The sequence below is a fragment of the Tupaia chinensis genome, unplaced genomic scaffold, assembly GCF_000334495.1.
Source record: "Tupaia chinensis unplaced genomic scaffold, TupChi_1.0 Scaffold146687_1, whole genome shotgun sequence".
NCBI classification, from domain to species: domain Eukaryota; kingdom Metazoa; phylum Chordata; class Mammalia; order Scandentia; family Tupaiidae; genus Tupaia; species Tupaia belangeri.
The window spans coordinates 2,040,222-2,059,679 of NW_006206544.1; the positions used below are offsets into that span (position 1 = coordinate 2,040,222).

The 19,458-nt window shown below is 35.8% G+C and overlaps 1 protein-coding gene across 1 annotated transcript in view; it reads right to left on the reverse strand.

Moving 5' to 3' along the window:
* Window positions 1-19,458, reverse strand: part of DPYD (dihydropyrimidine dehydrogenase) — a 994,283-nt gene that overhangs the window by 455,731 nt on the left and 519,094 nt on the right. The window contains exon 13 of the mRNA XM_006169013.2: window positions 8,421-8,636. Coding sequence (XP_006169075.1) covers window positions 8,421-8,636 — 216 coding nt within the window. The remainder of the gene's footprint in view (window positions 1-8,420; window positions 8,637-19,458) is intronic.

Consider the following 19,458-nt stretch of genomic DNA (forward strand, 5'->3'; position numbering starts at 1 on the left):
TTTTTTCCTCCAGAGAGAGAATTTTTGCTATAGGGTTCATGTGTTCTCTAGAGAGACAGAGAGAGTCCCTGAAGGGGCTGGTCATGCCACAATCCCTTCTCCTTCCTTCTCCTTTCAGTATTTTGGGTATGTTCACACATACACCCACCATAGTTTCAAGTCACTGGGTCTGGGATTCGAACCGCAGAGTCCCCAGAACTCCCGTGGGACTCCAGCGATGTAACCCTTTTGCCATCTGCTGGTCCCTCTGTGTGAGTTTTAAGCCACTGGGTCTTAGACTCAAACCACAGTCCAGTATGTGGGCGTCCAGCAATGTAACCATTATGCCATCTGCTGGTCCTCATAGAAGGTTTTTAAGTGAAGATGTTATTATATCTGTCTGTCTGTCATTCTCTCTCTCTTTCTTTCTATCACTGAGAGATATATTTTGTTTTATATTTCTCAATAGAATACAGATACAAATACAAGCCTTGGTGCTACTCTGTCTGAAGCAGTTGGTAAAAAGCCCTCAATGCACCTGCTCAGCTGTACTCTGGGTCTTGGCAGCACACTGGTGCAGTCAAATTGCTTTCATTTTGGACATAAAGTAATAAGGTCCAGAGAAGATACATTATGAAAGAGCTAATATTTGTGTTAAATAGACCTTGGTTTAAATCTTGATAGATTCAAGCCTTTTGATGGGAGGAGTCATTTTCATGCTCTTTCAGCTTGATCTGGCCTTATGACTTGATCTAACCAATAGAATATAACAAAAATTAAATTGTGTAACTTCTGGGCCTCATCCTCAAGAGGCCTTGCAATTTCTCCTCTTGCCTTTTTGGGACACTGCCACCTTGCGAATTAACCCAGAGTAGTCTGGTTGAAGGTAAGACCATATTGAAATTCAAGCCTAGTCATGCCAGCTGAGGACCTAGGCATATAAATGGAGGAGTCATCAAGTATCAGCTACTAACCAGTCACCAAGCAGTCTGTCAACTGTCTGCAAATGCATGAGTAAGAACAACTAACACCACGTGGAGTAAAGGCAAGCCAACTCAGCTGAGTTCTGACTAGACCGCCAACTGCAGAACAAGAGCAGATAACTTCTTGCTGTTTTAAACCACTAAATTGTGTGGAGGTTTGATCTGCAGCAATGGATAAATGACATGGAAATCAGTTATGTTTGCTAGCATAACAAAATTTAAAACATGGCATTGGCTTTGGGATTTTGAGGCGGGCAGAGGCTTGAAAAACTACGAGTAGGCTGTTAGTAAAGACTGGAAGAATGGTGAACAAACTGCTAGTAGAGGCTTAAAATGCAGTGTGAAAATTGTTTTTGGAGGCTGAGAAAAGAGCGGCCTGTATTATATAGTGACAGAACAATTGGCAAGGATGTCGCTGGTGATAGTTTGGAAGATAGAAAATGTACATAATGAATTTGTGGATCTGACTAAGGAAATTTCTAGACAGAATGGTGAAGGTGTCATTTCAATGTTTCTACCCATGTATAATAAGGTACTATAAAACAGAAAATAGCTAAAGAAGGATATATTTAATTTGCTAAGCAAAACTTAGAGCAAATTGAAAGAGCTCAAGACTCTCTGGGTTATAATATAAAACTATTCTATATACTTAGTCTCTCTCTTAGATCGAAAAAGATTCTTAAAGTAAGAAATAACTTTAGAGGAAAAAATCATTTCAAAAGTGTTGGAGTAAGGTTGTCAGTTAAAGCTTTAAAAAGAGTCAAGGTAGGTTCTAATAGACTATCTCAGGCAATAGGGATTCCAAGAATCATAAGGACATTGTGTCATAACACCAAGACATATCTAAAATGGAAAAAAAAAAAAAACTGTGTCAACAATTTTTTGCTATAGCTATGACTCATGGAGTCACCCCTTCATAGATTTAAAAAATACATTTGGTGAATTTTATGATGCTATCACCATGAGTTAGGACTAAAAGGGAAAAGGCACAGAAACAGAGGAATAGTAGGTCTCAACTTTCTACGGACACAGCAATAATCAGAAAGCTACTCAGATGCCAACATGGCTCAACATTGGTCATGTATGAAACAAACAATCAAAAAACTTGGGATGTCAATTAGCAACTCAAATAGAAACAATGGATTAGGGAACCATTCCTGGGGAGCAAACTGAACTCTAATCAAGGAACATCCCAAATACTGGAATAAGGGGCCCTAAAAACAAATGCCAAATTAAATTTGAAAATTACTATGGATAAGAGATTGCTATGTACCTTCCATTTTTCCTGTTTCTGAAGGGACTATCTAATGTGTTCTCTTGAGTGTAGTATTTTATGTTGGGTGTTTGCAGAACAGATAGCTTGTCTATTTCACAGAATCTTGGATAAAAACAAACAAAATCCAAGTAAACCCACAGGCATTTGAATTTGTTTAAGTATGTTGTGCCTAATGCCATAATTAATACCATTTAGGGTATTTTAAAAAAAGACATTTTGGGGAATAGCAGGTGGTGTAGTGGTTATGTCACTGGACTCCCACATGATTGACTGCGGCTTGAGTCCTGGAGTGGGTGGCCTGAAAATCATGCTCGGCATGTGGGCATGAGTGCCCAAGATACCAAGAGGAAAACGAAGAAGGGACTGTAGCTTGGTAATCACCCCTGGAGGGTGATTTCTCACTTTCCCTCTCATGTTTCATCTGATACCACCTTCTCCATCCCTTGTGAGCACATGTGCCCTAAAGTAAAAACCTCTTAAAAACAAACAAACAAAAAACATTTTGGTTGAATGGATTTTGCATATGGGAGGGATACAAATTACTGTGACAAGAGAGGGCAGTTAGGACTGTTTGCAAAGATGGCTGCAGTAATGCTTCTGTACTGTATGAATGTCTCTTCATGCTGTTTGGTAGTTCTTAATCAACAAGTGGATAGTATGTACCTACTTTTGGAATCTAAACTGACCTTGTGACTTGCTTTGACCAAGAGAATATGATGGAAGTGATGACGTGTGACTTTTGAATTTTCATCTCAAGATGTCTTTCAATGTTTATTCTTGTCGTCCTAGGACACTGCTACCTTATGAACAAGCCCAAACTAGCCTCCATGATGATGAGGTGCCATAAGGCAAGACAGATTATGAAGAGACATGAAGAAGGGCTCAGTCATCCTAGCAATTAAAGCTATCCCAGTCGAGGTTCTAGATACCTTAGTGAGGATATCTTACCAGTCCCCAGGAATCCCACCAACTGACTGTGTATGCTTGAATGCACCCAGGAGATAGCATGTGAAGTAGAGGAGTTGCTTATATGAATGCAGCCCAAATTGTCAAACTACATGATTGTGAGTAATAGATAATTGTTTTTAGGACCTGGGGAATTCATGTAACGTTTTCATACTATTACTTTATCTGGAAAAAAAAAAAGTACTATCTATCTTATAGGACTATTATGAAGATTAAGTGAGATAATTTATAAAAAACATTAGTCTATACATTCTAAATACCTAATAAATGGCTTTTCATGGAATGGAAAAAATTACTATAATGACAACTGCCTATACATTAAAAACCATATTCAGGAGAGTGATTTAGAAGCAGCTTTGGATGGACACTAAAGTTTTCTCTATTTTACATAGCCCCTCCATACTTGTTACCCTTTCTCTTTTTTAATTTATTGTTTTAAAATAATTCTTGCTATAAGGTACATGTGCTCACCGAGAGAGACAGGGACAGAGACAAAAAGAGAAAAGTGAGAAATCGCCCCCCAAGGGGGACAGCTACACCACGATCCCTTCTCTTTTTCATTATCCTCTTGGGATTTTGGTCATGCATATACATGTACCTGTCGTGATTTTCAAGCCACCAAGCCTAGGACTCAAATCATGGTCAGCTGTGTGGGAATCCAGCATCTTTCTCTAGGGTATTTATTTACTCGGTGGAAAAAACACTGCATTTTTAAATCAACGATTAATTTAAACTAATAAATTATAATACTTCACTCCAAGATGTCTCTAAAGGCAGAACTATACACAAAACATAGATGGATATTATGAGAAAGTGAACTTAGGGTCAATAAAAGAAACCAGTTTCTAGAATAGATATTTCCATAGTTATAACAGGTTGCATTGCCTTAAAGATCTCATGCCTTGTACATAAAAACCTTCAAGAACAAGTTACATTTCTCCTACTGGGACTACTGACACACAAGTTTAGGTGGTTGGGTTCGGCGATTTCTATGTCTCTTCCTAATATTGTGTGACATTTATTTTCTTTTCTCCAAAAATCCTCTGCATTTTAAACGCTAATGTAACAATCTAAGTCTTAGAACACTATCTATGCATTTAGAAATCCCACTGACATTTTCATTTTTAGACATGCATAGATGCACTATATAAAGCAACACAGGATACAAGAAATTTTAAACTGGCTTTTTCTCCTTTGATTGAGATCAATACTCAGAACAGTCAATTGTTTTACGTTTAAACTATCTGTTCATATTGCTGGGGAAGAAAAGAAACTCAGTGGGACATTGCAAAAACTTTTATCTATTAATTTGTTAATTTGTTTATTTGTTTATTTAACAAATATTTATGAAACATTTATAAAGCCCTTCCTATACACTAAGTATTATGCTATGTGATAAAAGGTTGTATTTTACAGAAAGAGCTACAACAAGCACTTGGGTTCCAAATAAAGAATGAACATTTTACATATTTTTCAATGTTTTTTTAAAAAAATTGCTAGAGGGCGCATGTGCTCACCAGAGGAGATAGAGGGAGGGAGAGAGAGAGCTCCTTCCCCCATGGTGGCGGGTCATACTGCAATCCCTTCTCCTTCACTTCTCCTTTTGGGATTTTGAGCAATCATGCACATGTGCCCAGTGTGTTCATAAAGCTGCTCGTTCTAAGACTTGAACCAGGTAGTTAGCCATATGGGATTCAGCTGCCTTAACCACCATGCCAGAAGCAAGTCCCCATTTTCTGGTATTTTATGTAGATAAATACCTATTACATGTTAACCTGTTTACCTAATCATCTAAAAAATATTCAAACAGAATATATTCATTCAAGAAAATTTTATAGTAGGAATCAATCACAACTTTACTGTATACATATAGCTTATAAATGAACTGTTGTTTAAATTTGAATTTGATTTAGAATAGTAATAAACACTTCTTAGTTTATCTGTATGGTGATAAAGATATATAAAATTTGTACTTTATATTCATAGTATATAACATGTAGATATCACAGAGGACAATATTTATGGAGATGATTAATGAAAATAAAATTTTTTATTTCCCATCACTATAACATGACCATAGGTCAAAGGGTTATTTTATGTGAAAGTACAAACCAGTTCTACCATTCCCAGTTAAACAGAGCACTTCTCTGTTTTGTCATGATAATTTATCCTTATCTGACTTGTTGATTTCTCTCTTGCCTCTTTAAACTTGAATCCAATGTATACTTAGATAGAAAAATATTTTTAATCATATTTTATTATTTTCTTTTATCATCTTTTTTAGCACATAATTAGAATCTCAAGAAAAGCAATCTAGTTATTTGAGATATTCTTGGAAAGACTGATTTAGGGAGGAAAAATATAGTTAGTAAAAGCTATCTTTGATGTTATTTAACATACACACAAACAGATCTTTTCATATTTGACATTAAAAATCTGATCATTTGCCTCACTAAAGAAAGCATATACAGCTTTTATACAGACTGCACAGTAAAGAATAATAATATTTCTGTTTACTGAGATATCAACTGGCATTTCACTGTAAGTCAATGGTCTATCGTTGCTACAGCGTATTAGACCTCAATCTGGCATCTACAAATGTCAAGAGTATAAAAAAAATATAGGATGAAAATCAAAAGCATGTTCTGAACTCCCAAAAAAAATAATAAAAGGGAAACAAAGTTCACCTAAACATATTTGCTGCAGAAATCAGTGCAATATTCAGCTGTCAATCTAGAAGAACAACGAGGGAGCTACACTGTCAGTAGGACAGGATAATAAAATTTCCAGCAGATGTTCAGGCAGGGCTCTAATTTTTACTGAACTCCCTTGGTAAGCATTTAATTTCTTTATCATATGCAGGCTCGGCAAATTGTACTTCATCAAAACTGTATTGTGAAATATTAATATTTCATATGATAACAAAACTCTATAGAATAACCTCTGTCAAATTAAGAGCATCCAAATTTCAAATGTCAAGTTTCTGAATTTTAATACATTTTAAATAAATAGATCCTTGAATTGGCATAATAAATTATAATAAGGCTAATTTAAATTGGTACACTATAATTCCATCCAAATGTATAGTACATACAATATTTTAATAAACTTCTTAACTAAAAGGCTGTGGGAAAAACATGTGTTCATACAACTGAGTTGTATACCACAACACTTTACAATAAGAAAGCATAGAAGCTTATAAGAGGCAATTATATATTTCCAAGAGGTTTAATCACTAATTAGCAATAATGTAAGAAAATTTAAAAGGCAATGTCTATTAGGCAAACTGACTACTCTTCAAAATCATGCATGAGAAATAGTCTTTTATGCTTAAATGTTATTATGTAAGTCCAAGTTGGCATCATTATTTCTGTCATTATGATCTACACAAATATGTTTAAAATAGTCTTTGCACAATATTTTCTTGACCTCACCATCAAAGTAAGTAAAACAGGGCTTCCTAAAAGACCTCCATTATTATTTTTCATGTGCCAAATTAAATTTGCATTTGTTTAGTACTCCTCTTTTGAATCAGAATCACACACTTCTAAATTGATAGATTAAATTCAAACTGTAGGTTTAAAAGGAGTTAGCTTCCACATTTATTTTTGCTGGTGATCCTAATAAAGGGAAATGCTCTCATGCTACGGAAAGACACAGTATCACAAATCAATGCATGTCACCAACAGAGTAAAGACCGATGCCGCTGATTAATCAAATTCAATTTTTGCAAATAAAGAAAATAGCAAATTCAAAGCAAACACCTATTTTGTGCTATAATTTTTCCTTGTACCCCATTAACAGCCTATTTCTCTGTGTGTATGTGCATATGTGTGTGTGTGTATTTACAATAAATAGCACACCTCATGAAGTCATTAAATTGTATTAGTGACTCAGTTCCCCCAAACAGATGAAACATTTGATTAAAGCTTCTCAGTAATCTTTAAAGGATGAATTGAAACATAGACAAATACATTATTGATATTCTAAGAAGCTGTAAACAATTGATTCGTGGTACTATAAAGCTAAAGTCAGTATGTTCTATTTATTTTTACCTAACAAAAATATTTCTAAATATTCAGCCAACTAATTTTTTTTAAAAGAAACTTTCTTTAGTTATTTAAATATATTTAAGAAAGTTTTTCCCCACACTGGTTTTTCCTAAATTTTGAAGATATTTTAGAATATTTTGACCCCATTTACACATAACATCTTGTAATGCTGTCAAGATAAGACAATCCAGTTGTAATATTTTAGCCATAATAATGCAGCTATTGATCCTAGTAAGAGGAGAAAAAAAGGAGAGAATGTGCTTAATGGGGCATGTTTATTCTCTATTATTTTCTTTTGCCTAAGGATAAAGCTGATTTAAATAACGATACTTTTCTCTTAGTCACCAGATTCACACATTCTTATACATTAATTATTACTAACTACCAGTTAGTACTAAATACATTGAGAGATTTAACATTTATAATTTTATCAATAAATGGTGCAAGAAATCTTAAATTCTGCTGTTTGTCTCTAATTCAAAATCATATAAAGATGTTACTTTTGATTGCATAAAACATTCTACTTTGAAAACATGCATGTGTATGCTTTGTGTATTCTAAGGAATCAATCTCGATTTCAATATGTATAATAGTTTATGGCTTCCTAAGTATGTCCACTTCTGGAGTCTATACAAAGCATGTCCACTTCTGGAGTCTATACAAAGTAATAATGCCAAATGAAATGGGGTAGGTACTTTTGAAGGAAGGTTTCTGTATTCAAAAATTTATAATGACTCTTATTACCATTTTCGGTGAATTACACTGATTCTTTTTGACATGCATTGGATCTGAGGATTTTGTGCAAACCAGAGTCACTGTCTCCATAACTTTGACTTGAAGGATAAGCTCTTGTTCGTATACATCCAGAAATCACAAAGCAATTAATAATGGTAAAATAAGAATTAATGAGTTTGTGATTATTAAATAAAATGGTTACTTTTATAATATTTGTATTATTTTCCCTGGACAATACAAAATAAGAAATATATACACCCCTCCTTCTTTCTTGGGATAGAAGAAGTGGAATTAAATACTAATGTGCGTTGACAACTAGTTTAATAACTATTATTTCTTGGTTAAAGAAAAACTTTACATTGTAATATTTATGCCTTAATTAACATACATGAGAGACATTTAAACATAACATCAGAAAGGTTTTCTTACCTTATCAAGAGAGAAAGTTTTGGTTAGGGCAAAACCCCATCCAGCTTCAAAAGCTCTTCGAATCATTGATGTGCTGGTAGCTGGAGTTGCACTAGCAAGACCAAAAGGATTTATAAACTTCAATCCAGCCATTTCCACACTAATGTCCACCAGATCAATAGGAGTGTAAAAGAGGGGTAGTTCAGGCTTGGCAGGAACTGAAGCTCCATATTCTGACTGCAAAAACGCAAACATCCAATAATTGTTCTTGTATCACATCTGAACTGTCCATACAATCTTTTATAAAAATCACTTCAATACAGCATTTGAATTAACATAGATTACATTGGTCTGTGTGTCATGATGGAAACTGGCAAAAAAACAAAACCAAAAAAACAGCAGTGAACCAAATCATCACCCTTTTTCTAATTTAAAAGGCAATGTGGCAAGTATTAAGAGAAATAAAATCAATTAAATAAACAAATAAGCACATCTATTTAAAACATACTGAGATTCAAGCACAAAAGGGAATAATTTTATGACTTAGTTCCCTGGTCTCATTAACCCAACCTCTTTGTACTTAATTTATAAAAATGTCTTTAGTGCTCAGAGATATGGGCAACAGCAAGTCAGGAGGCCCACATTCAATTTCCAGTAATCTCAGCACTGTTGATATGATTTTAGGGAAGCTACCTAACCTGTCCTTATCTTTTCTCTTCTATAGTTCTCAGTTTAGCAGCGGGAATGCTGGTTGCCTAATTTCCTACCTCATAGGGATATTGGAAATGCAGCAAACCATAAGCCACAGGGAGACATCTAATTTGGAAAGTGGGCAATGTACTAATGTGCATTAGGGGAGTTTGTTTTCTTCAGAAACGAACAAGATACCAAACAGTTTATGTCAAAATCTTCAAAAGACATGCAAAACTAAATTTACCTCTGTTCAATGATCACTGTAAAAATGCTACAGTGCCAGAATATTGGAATGATTTAATGAAAACACTTCCATACATGGCACCCTGAAGCATAGTAGGTGCTTGCTAAATATTGTCTCCTTTTCTGACTGGGTATGTTATTAAAGATCTCATCAGGCCTTTCATCTGTAAAGTGCTTCCCTCTCTCTCTCTTATTTTCCTTTCTCTCACTCTTTCTCTTTTTACCAATCCTTCTCCTTTTTCTGTTTATCTGTGAAAGTCAAACAATACTGGGAAATATGAAAAGGATGAATGTTCTCAGTCAAAGTGGTTATTGAATGGGCAGGGCTAGTTAATTCAAAAGTAGAACTCTTTTCTCTTGTGAATCATCACTCAAAGGAAAAGTTATTTGAGCAGAACTTTAATTTTACAGGAGTGTGTCTTGTGTAGATAAAGATTGCCATGACTTGCATAGAAATTATTTCTGGCCCTCCACCATTTATAATGCAAAGTAAAGTTCACTTAATATGTAAAATGGCATCAAACTTGTCCATTGAAAGACTAATGTGTCTCTGGTCCCTACAAAGAGATGCTGGATGACATCAGGGCTTGGGTTATGGCAGGGACCTTCTGCCAAGGATGTTCCAAGCTTCAAGGCATATTTTTGAATATTGGTTAGTGTGTTTGTGAACACAGTTTCTCCTGTCCTCACATAGGATTGCAATATTATTAAAAGGATTATTAGAAAGACAAAAATTATACTGTGTGACACAAGGAAGCAGGGGTAAGTTGAGATGTGCCTGTATGTGTTTGTATGTGTGCACACATGGGGATGTACAGGGATGAATATGGAAGAAAGTCACCCCTGATGATATTTCTTAGCTTGTATAATCATAATTAAAATCGAACAAGCAAGTTTTAGATTAGACAAAGAAAGAATTTCCCAACAGTCAGGGTTAGTTAGTCCTGTGAAAAATTTAGAAACACTTTCCCTATCTGAGAGTCTGAGAAACACTTGCACTTGGCAGCCTTGTGTCTGATGCCAATAGCAAAAATACATGTGGTCCTATCTATATTATGAGGTGAAGTAAATGACACTACAGGATCTCTTCTCTTTTTATGGCTGCATACTGAATGTCTCATGCCTGAAATCTTACAGATGAATTTCAGTTTGTTCATAATTGTAGTTATATACAGCACTGGGCAACTGCCCAAAAGAAGCAGATACATATGTGTAGTTCAACTTGCATTGCTTAATTTATGTAGTTTTAAATAAATAAAGTATTGCTCTGAATTTTTTAAGCAGGGTGCTGCCTTAATACTTACAAAGTAAATTATTTGGCACATTTTGCAATTGTTTCTTTCAGCTTCAGAATGAAACCAAAAAGGAAAGATACTAAAGCAAATAAAAAAAAAATGCACACCTAAAACTCCTTCAAATGAGAAGTACAGCTTCTTTTAAAAATATTTTTTAATTCACAAAAATGCTACTGATATGTATGTGTGAATTATATAACCTATAATCTCATTGGTGATAGGCAGTCTTTTTTTATACTGTGCACACACTGGATTATTTTTGGTTTTGTCTTTGTGGCTTTTTGCCACAGTGTGGTGCTACAGCAGCCCAGTCTGTTAAACCACATAATATACCCATGGCCTAATATACATCTTGTTTTTTAAACTTTAAAATCCTGCACTCATGATCAGAAAATTTAAGCATCTGAAATCTTCGCTCTTAACATAAGGTTACTTTTTCCCAAATCCCAACTGTAACCTCTAAACTCATATTTCTGAAAGACTGCAAGACCTTCAAATGTGGCTGCTTTCCCTTCACCTCAAAGTCAACTACTTTAAAATGCTTTTTATTGTGTTCCCTTCTAAAGAATGTTATCCAGATTTTCAATTTTAGACAATACTACTTTTCTAGTCATTCAATGGTATTAGTAAAATAAAAATAGATATAAGAAAACAATCTCGATTTTAAACACTGAAGATTAGTTTCATAATGGTTCTACTGTAGAAAGGCAGGTTATGCTGGGGCCAGCTGATGATATGGATGTTAAGGCAAAAATCCCTTGAGACTGACTCAGGGGTCTGAGTCCTGCACCCAGCAGCTTGAAAAACATGCTGGGTGCATGTGGGTGTGTGCCTCAAATCCTGAAAGGATAATGGAAAAGAAGGGTTGCAGTATGGTCATCCCCATGAAGGGGTGACTTCTCACTTTTCACCTCTCTCTATCTCTCTGTATCTCTCTGGTAAGTGCATTTGCCCTATAGCAAAACTAAAAAGAAAAAAAGAAAAAAAAGGAAAAGAAAAAAGAAAGTTAGGTTATGCTAGTGGCAGAAAATTTAAGAAAATAAGAACCTATGGATTTCAAAAAGTGTTTATCATGTACTAAGTTAAAAACTATTGGGTTAACATTATATGTAAATCCAAAGTGTTCAGTAAATATACACATGTTAGTATATATATTTATTATATCTATTTTGCTATATATCTGTGTTTATCTATCTATCACAAAGAGTAAACATCAACATGTTAACCAGAATTTTCTCTCAGAATCAAGGTTTTAGATGACCTTTAGTTTAAAAAATTTTTATCATACCTTAAAAAACTCATATTTTAATTCCATTTTTTCTTGAGCTCTTGGAATCTCCATGGATAATTGGGACATCACTATGACTAAATATAGTTAACATAAATAGCACGAGAAAACAGCTAAAGTAAAAGGAGATGAAGTCATAAAGAAATGAGATGAGAACGGTAAAGAAGATTAAGGAAGAACTACATGTCCAGATTACAAAGGTAAAAAGCAATGTATCTTCCATAGAAGCTTTTTCCAAAGTCTTAAAAGACATTGAAAATGAGAGATATGTCAAAAGATAACCTTTTCAAAGTTTCTTTATCTTTTTCCATGAGTGACAGAGATAAGAGAGACAGAGATAGAAATTCACACCAACATTCAGCCGGCTCTAGATTATGGTCATGCATGTGTTCGGCAAACTCAGGGAAGTCTTCAGATATGAACCAGGAACCTTCCTGTGTGGGTCAGCTTTGTGAGAGGTCCCCAAATTTATATGCGTTATAGTTATTTTTCTTACTTATTTTCCATCTGAGAATTCCTGCAAAGTTATTCAGTACCTAAATAATACAGCATAAACTCCCTTAGTACTATATAATTTCCTGTGATCTGGGCTTCCCCCTCCCCACCTTTTCTAATCTAATCTCCTACCACTGCCTCACAATATTTTATACTTCAGTTTATAGAACTGGTTCGACAATATTAGTAATGCATCTATGAATTTATTTGATTATTATCATTATTTTGGAGAGGTTTTTGCTATAGAGTGAATGAGCTCGCCAAAAAGACAGAGAGAGACAGAGAGACAGGAAGCGAGAAATCATCCCCCAGGAGGGGGATGGCCATGCTGTGATCCCTTTTCCTCCATTTTCCCCTTGGGATCCTGGGCCTGCATGCACACACGCCTGGCATGAGTTTAAGTCACTGGGTCCAGGACTCAAACTGTAGTCAACTACAAGAGAGTTCAGCGACATAGCCATTACACTGCCTGCTGGTCCCAGAATTTATTTTACTTGTAAGATTATTTCATTTATTTGACCTGACATGTTCTTTGCTGCTTAGTTTTAATGCTTTAAAAATTCCAACTTAAACCTTCAAGAATTGGCCCTGTTGTCATCTCTACTAGGAAGTTTCCCAGGCTCTTTCTAAACAAAAAGGCTCCGTTATCTTACTTTGTTCTTGTTTGTTTACACATATGTGTTTTCTGCTTAAGTTAATTTCAGTATCTAGTATTAGACCAAGCAGAAGTATACTTGAAATAGTAATTGAATTTATTAGACTAGTGAACTTAGGTACTAACTCTTGTATACATCAGTTCTCAGTAAGGCGAGACTCAGCTTAAATGAAATAATGGTTAACTTTATTCTAAATATGTAAAAGTCCATATTGATGCTTGCCAAGGTGATATTTCATAAACAGGCAAGGATCCTATACTAGCACTTTTTAGAGTATCTGCCCAATTAAACAGTAGTTTACTTGAATAGACTCTCAGTAGCCCCTTAGTCCATATACTCTAAGATTCTAAGGTAGTCACATTCACCATACTTCTGGGAAGATCATTGCATTTAGCAAAGACTCTCTAAAGAGCCATCTAGTGGGAATGGTAAGTAACTGCTCTGGGGAATTAAGCTACCATGTACATACATTCTGTAGTTCATTCGTATTAACTTACATAACGATTCACCAGCATCACAATTTTTCCCGGGTCCTGCCAAAAACAAATTACCATTCAATTCTTTTTCTATCATTTTTAGTACTTTCACTTCTATCTTCAAATGGTCTTCTTTGGGGCCAAGTAATAGAAACTAGCCTCAAAAGTTATAATGAGGGTATTGTAGTATCTCAGGAAATGTGAGCAGAAATGCAGTTGGGCCTTCAGGAAGTCCTGGAAAGTCTCCAAGAAAGCTGTTAAGATTAGTCTCTCTCTCCCCTCCGCTTCATATATTTACTTTATTCTTTCCTCTTGGTCAACTGGCTTCCTCTACTTCTTCTTTTTATTTATTTATTTTTTTTTAGAAGTTTTGGCTATAGGGACCAGCAGTTAGCATAATGGCAATGTCGCTGGACTCCCACATAGTCGACCGCGGTTCGCGTCCCGGACCCGGTGGCTTAAAACTCACGCTGGGCACGTGTGCATGCGTGCCCAAGATCCCGAGAGGAGAATGGAGGAGAAGGGATTGCGGCGTGGCCATCCCCCCTGGGGGTGATTTCTCGCTTTCTGTCTCTCTGTCTCTCTCTGTCTGGCGAGCGCATGTGCCTTATAGTGGGAAAAAAAAAACAAAAAACCTCTCCAAAAAAAAAAGTTTTGGCTATAGGGCGTGTGCGCTCGCCAGAAAGAGACAGAGACAGAAAGCGAGAAATCACCCCCCAGGGGGGATGGCCATGCCGCAAACCCTTCTCCATTCTCCTCTCAAGATCTTGGGCATGCACGCGCCCGGCGTGAGTTTAAGACACCAGGTCCAGGATGCAAACCACGGTCAACTACGTGGGAGTCCAGCGACATAGCCATTACGCTAACTGCTGGTCCAGCTTCCTCTACTTCTTTAGCCAGATACTGTTATTTTATACGTCTAACCTAGCTATTTTTAGCTCTACATATTAGAAACATGTGGGGAGCTTTAAAAATTCTGATGTCCAGGCCAGATAGCCTCTCATTCCATCAGAATCCTTCAGCGTGGGATTAAACATTAGTATTTTTAAAACTCTTTAGAAGGGATTACACTATTTACTAAAGGCTGAAGATTACTCCTCTAGACACATGAATGCTGTTCCTAACTCTAAAGTGAGAGATTCGTTTGGCCAAGACTCTGTAAATGTTTACCTTATTCACCTAAGTGGCAACTGAGGGTCTATTCGAGGAAACTAATGTTTAATTGGGCAGATACTCTAAAAGGTGCTAGTATAGGATCCTTGTCTGTTTATGAAGCATCAGCTTGACAAGCATCAACACTTCGTTCCAATGTCAAGGTCTACTTTAAAAGTGGGGCACTGTATTCACCATAAATAAATAAATTAATAATAATAATACTTTTTTAAAAATGTCTATTTACAAGGAATACATGTCAGACCCAGTGCTAGGTGTTAATCTTTCTTTCTTTTTTTCTTTTTTCTTTTTAATTTGCTAAAGGGCACCTGAACCCACCAGAGAGAAAGAGAAGGAAGGTACCAAGTACCTCCCCATGGGGAGTAGTCACACCACAATCCCTTCTCTCTTTCTCTTTTTGGGATTTTGAACACACACGCACACACACAGAGCATGTTTTTTCAGCCGCAAGGTCCAGGTCTGAAACCCCTTAGTAGGCCATGTGGGATCCAGCCACCTTAACCACCATGTCATGGGCTGGCTCTTCTCTATTAATTACTTTCTTTGAGCCTCACTTTCCTCTTCCTTAACACCTGAAGACATCTTTAATACTTAAAGATAGGTGTTAAGGAAAGTGAGGCTCAAAGAAAGTAAAGTTAGTCCAAACGTAGACAGCTAACAAGTGGTAAAAAAAGACTTGAATTCAAAACTTGTACTTTCTGTATTTTATCAGGTGGCCCTCATCTTACATGATGGTTTCTGACATATTAATGTCCTCAAAATAGGAAACTAATCTAAGTTATTTATGATGGTTTGACTGAGCATACCTACACATAGCACATGCACAGACACTGAAAAAAATCTTATCAAGAATAAACATATGTACCATTCAAATATTATTGGGATAATCATTCATAGTACCTTTAAGAATGGTAATAAAAATAAATACAACCTTAAACTATATTGACCTATCATTTTATTATACGTTATTAATCTTTGCCGCTGGTTCCTTCTGTTATTCCTGGTCGGGTCACAGAATTACAACAGAAACATTTGCACACATAACAGCTATGTTGTTGGGGAAAAGCAAGTCATATTATTTCCCCCAATTGAATTTTCCCCTAATCTGCTTTACTAGAGTGAAATAAAGACAGAGAGACAGAGACAGAGACAGAGAGAGAGAGAGAGAAGCACTAGTAAAAACAGACTTGGTAGTATTATATTTGATTGAAGAAAAGAGAAAATCACTACCACTATGTCCCAACCAATTTTAAATCATCAAACAGCTTTTTCACTTCCTCATTTTATTTATATTTTACTGTGATATGGCCACAGTAAAACCTATCCTTGGGTACAACTGCTCTGGAAACATCCATTCTCAGATTATGTTAAGGCAAAGACTAAATAATGTGTAGCTACTTATGGCTAGATTAATTCATAGAGTGGATTAATGCATTAATTAACTCCAGCTCAGTTACTTTGCCCTTTGAAGAAATATCTATTGAGAAAAAGAAAAAAAAAAAAACTTGCAAAGTAGAAATTAATTTGGATTAGCTGCTTCCATGATGAAAAGGCCTAGGTCCAGTGATTACAATTATAACATAAAATCAGATATCATTTCTCCATTTTGAGAACTTACTATTTGCAATGAAAATTTTAGGGGAAAAAAAGAGACTACAGAAAAGTTTCTACAAAATAATGATCCTATTTTATTCACTTCTTAAAAAACCATAATTACATTCCTCTTAGTAATATACTTATAACCTGCACATAGACTAAGACTAGAAAATTAAATATTAACTCAATTCTGTGTGATTTTTCTCCACTTAAACTTTACTTCTACCCATAACAACCAGCTCTTTAGCAACTTAAGGTAGTAGCATGCAAAAATTCCTCCCCTTTCAACGGAAAAGCTATTCCTGTCCCAGTTTTCTCCATTTACTTATAACGCTGTATTTTTGATATCTCTTCTCCCTCATTTTCCATTTTCATTTCACCAGCAAATCTAAAATAATTTCTGTTTCCATTTTCATCATCACTATTTTCTCTTATTGGGCTTATTTTTTATTGGTCTTCCCAGTTTCTTTATTTCCTACTGGAATCAGCTCTTACTTCTGCACTAGAGTATCCTTGTGGGAATATAAATTAGTACAGTCATGATTAAAACCAATATGTCAGGCCCAGCAGGGTGCATAGTAGTTATGGTACTGGACTCTCACATGGCCAACTGACCGACTATGGTTTGATTCCCAGATTTGGTGGCTTGAAAATCATGCTGGTATGTATATGCATGCCCAAAATCCCTGGAAGAGAATAGAGGAGAAAGGATTGTGGTGTGACCATCTCCCCCTGAGGGGGTGTGATTTCTCACTTTTCCTCTCACTCTCTTTCTCTGGCAAGGACCTGAAAAATACAATAAACAACAACAACAACAAAAAACGTATGCCAATTCCTCAAAGAACTGAAAATAAAACTATCTTATGATCCAGCAATTCCTTTGCTGGAATGCAGTAATAAAGTTTGTTCATTCTTTCTTTCCTTTCTATCTTCCTTCTTTCCTTCCCTTCTTTCCCTCCTTTTCTTTATTGTTGTATTTATTAATGGCTCAGAAACTATTTCTTGAAACCAATATTTTGTCATTATTTATTTATTTATTAAATAGTGTGAATGTAGTGTTATACATAACCTCTTCCTCCAGTTTTATTGACACATAATTGGTATACTAGAAACATAATGTGTACACTTTAGTGAGTTTGGACATACATACACACATGTTAACCTCACTACAATCTAGGTAATAAACATATTCATTACCTCCAAAAGTTTTCTTGTGTCCCTTTGGTATAATTTGAATATGCCCACCAGAGTTCACATGTTAGACACTTAATCTACAATGCAAACATCGAGAGCTAGGGCCCTTAAAAGGTGACTGAGTCATGAGGGCAGAGCCTTCCTGAATGGATTAATGTCCTTATCACAGGAATAGGTTTGTTAATGAGGGACTGGATTTTTTATAAACATGGGTTGAACCTCCTTGTTCCTGCACATACATTCTCTGTTCTCCTGCCTGCTATGTTCTGCTATAGGATGACAGAGCAAGAACGGTCTTGCCAGATGCTGGCACCTTGATATTACCTATCCCAGCTTCCACAACTGTGAGAAATAAAGTTTTTTTCGTATAATTACAGCTGTGGGGGCACACTCTGTTAAGATGTGGTTCTCTCTAAGCTGAGACCACTTGGAAGGCTGAGGCTTGATTTCTTGTCCAAATCAAAGGCCAGTTTGGCATGTGCCTATAATCTCAGAGACTAGGGAGACTAAGGTAGGACTGGGAGCCGGAGGCTGTCCTGGACAACATAATAAAGCACTATCTTAAAAAACAAAAATAACAACAAAACTGAGAGTGGTGGTATGTACCTGTAGACAGGGGGATAGTGACAGTGAGACTGTGTCTTAAAAAGAAAAAAAAAAAAAAATCAGTGCCAGCCCCATAGCACAACAGTTAAATCTGTGTAGAAGCAACTGGATCCCATGTGGCCATCAGGAGTTTGCATCACAAGGTACATGTACATGAGCAGGATCCTGATGAGATGGAGATAGAAAACAGGATTGCAGTATGGCCAGATCTTTTAGAGGGAGTGCTTCCTTTCACTCTCTTTCTTTCTCTCTTTGTGTGCTCACATATGTACACAAATGTGCTCTCTCATGAACAAATTTTTGGAAAAGAAATTTTTAAATGTGATTACTCAGGCCAGCTAGGTAGCATGGTGGTTAAGCCAACTGGATCTTACCTGGCTGACTATGCAGTTTGAGTCCAGGGCCCTGCAGCTTGAGAAACACAAAGATCAAATGTGCATGCATGCCACAAATCCTGAGAGGAGAATAGAGAAGAGATTGCAGTGTGGCTATGCCCCCTAGGCAGTGATTTCTCACTTTCCTTTTCTCTCTCTCTCTGTCTCTAGTGTAGGCACTCACCCTATGACAAACAACAAAAAGAAATGAAAATTTTTCAATCTGTGATATTCTCTTATAGTAGCAAAAAATAGACTAAGATGTCCTTTGATTTTGCTTCTTTTTCTTTTTTTTTCCTTTTTCTTTATTCTTTTCTTTTGTGATAAGAATACTTAACATGAGATCTATACTTACAAAAAATTTAAGAACATAATACTTTGCTGTTAATTATAAGCACTATGCTTATATAGTAGTGCTCTGGAATTTACTCATCATGTAAAACTGCAATATTATACCCAATATTCCCACTCCTGCCTCAGTCCATCTTTTACTCCTTTGACTACTTTAGATGCATCATATAAAAGGAATAATGCAATATATAACCTGTTAATGACAGGACATTCATCCACTTTCTATCAAATGCCAAGGTCTCATTATTTTTCATGCCTGAGTAGTATTCCATAGTGAGTGTGTGCTGCACATTTTCAATCTATTCACCTGTTTGTGGACTTTTGAGTTGGTCCAATGTCTTAGATCATTTGACTGTACTGATATAACTGTATATAATATGAGCTATCTAAATAAATTGTTTCAAGAAAAAAAATTAAATTAAAACTATAATTACTTAATCTGTGCATCCTATAGTCAGACATGAACTGGTAACTGTCCCATGTGGGTCTTCCTAACAGAATAGGCTCTCTACTCTGTTGCACTGGTTTACATGCCTGTTTTTATTCCAGTACCATTCTGTTTTCATTACCGTTTCTTTAATTATATATTTTATAAAGTATTGTGTTTCTAGCTTTGTTC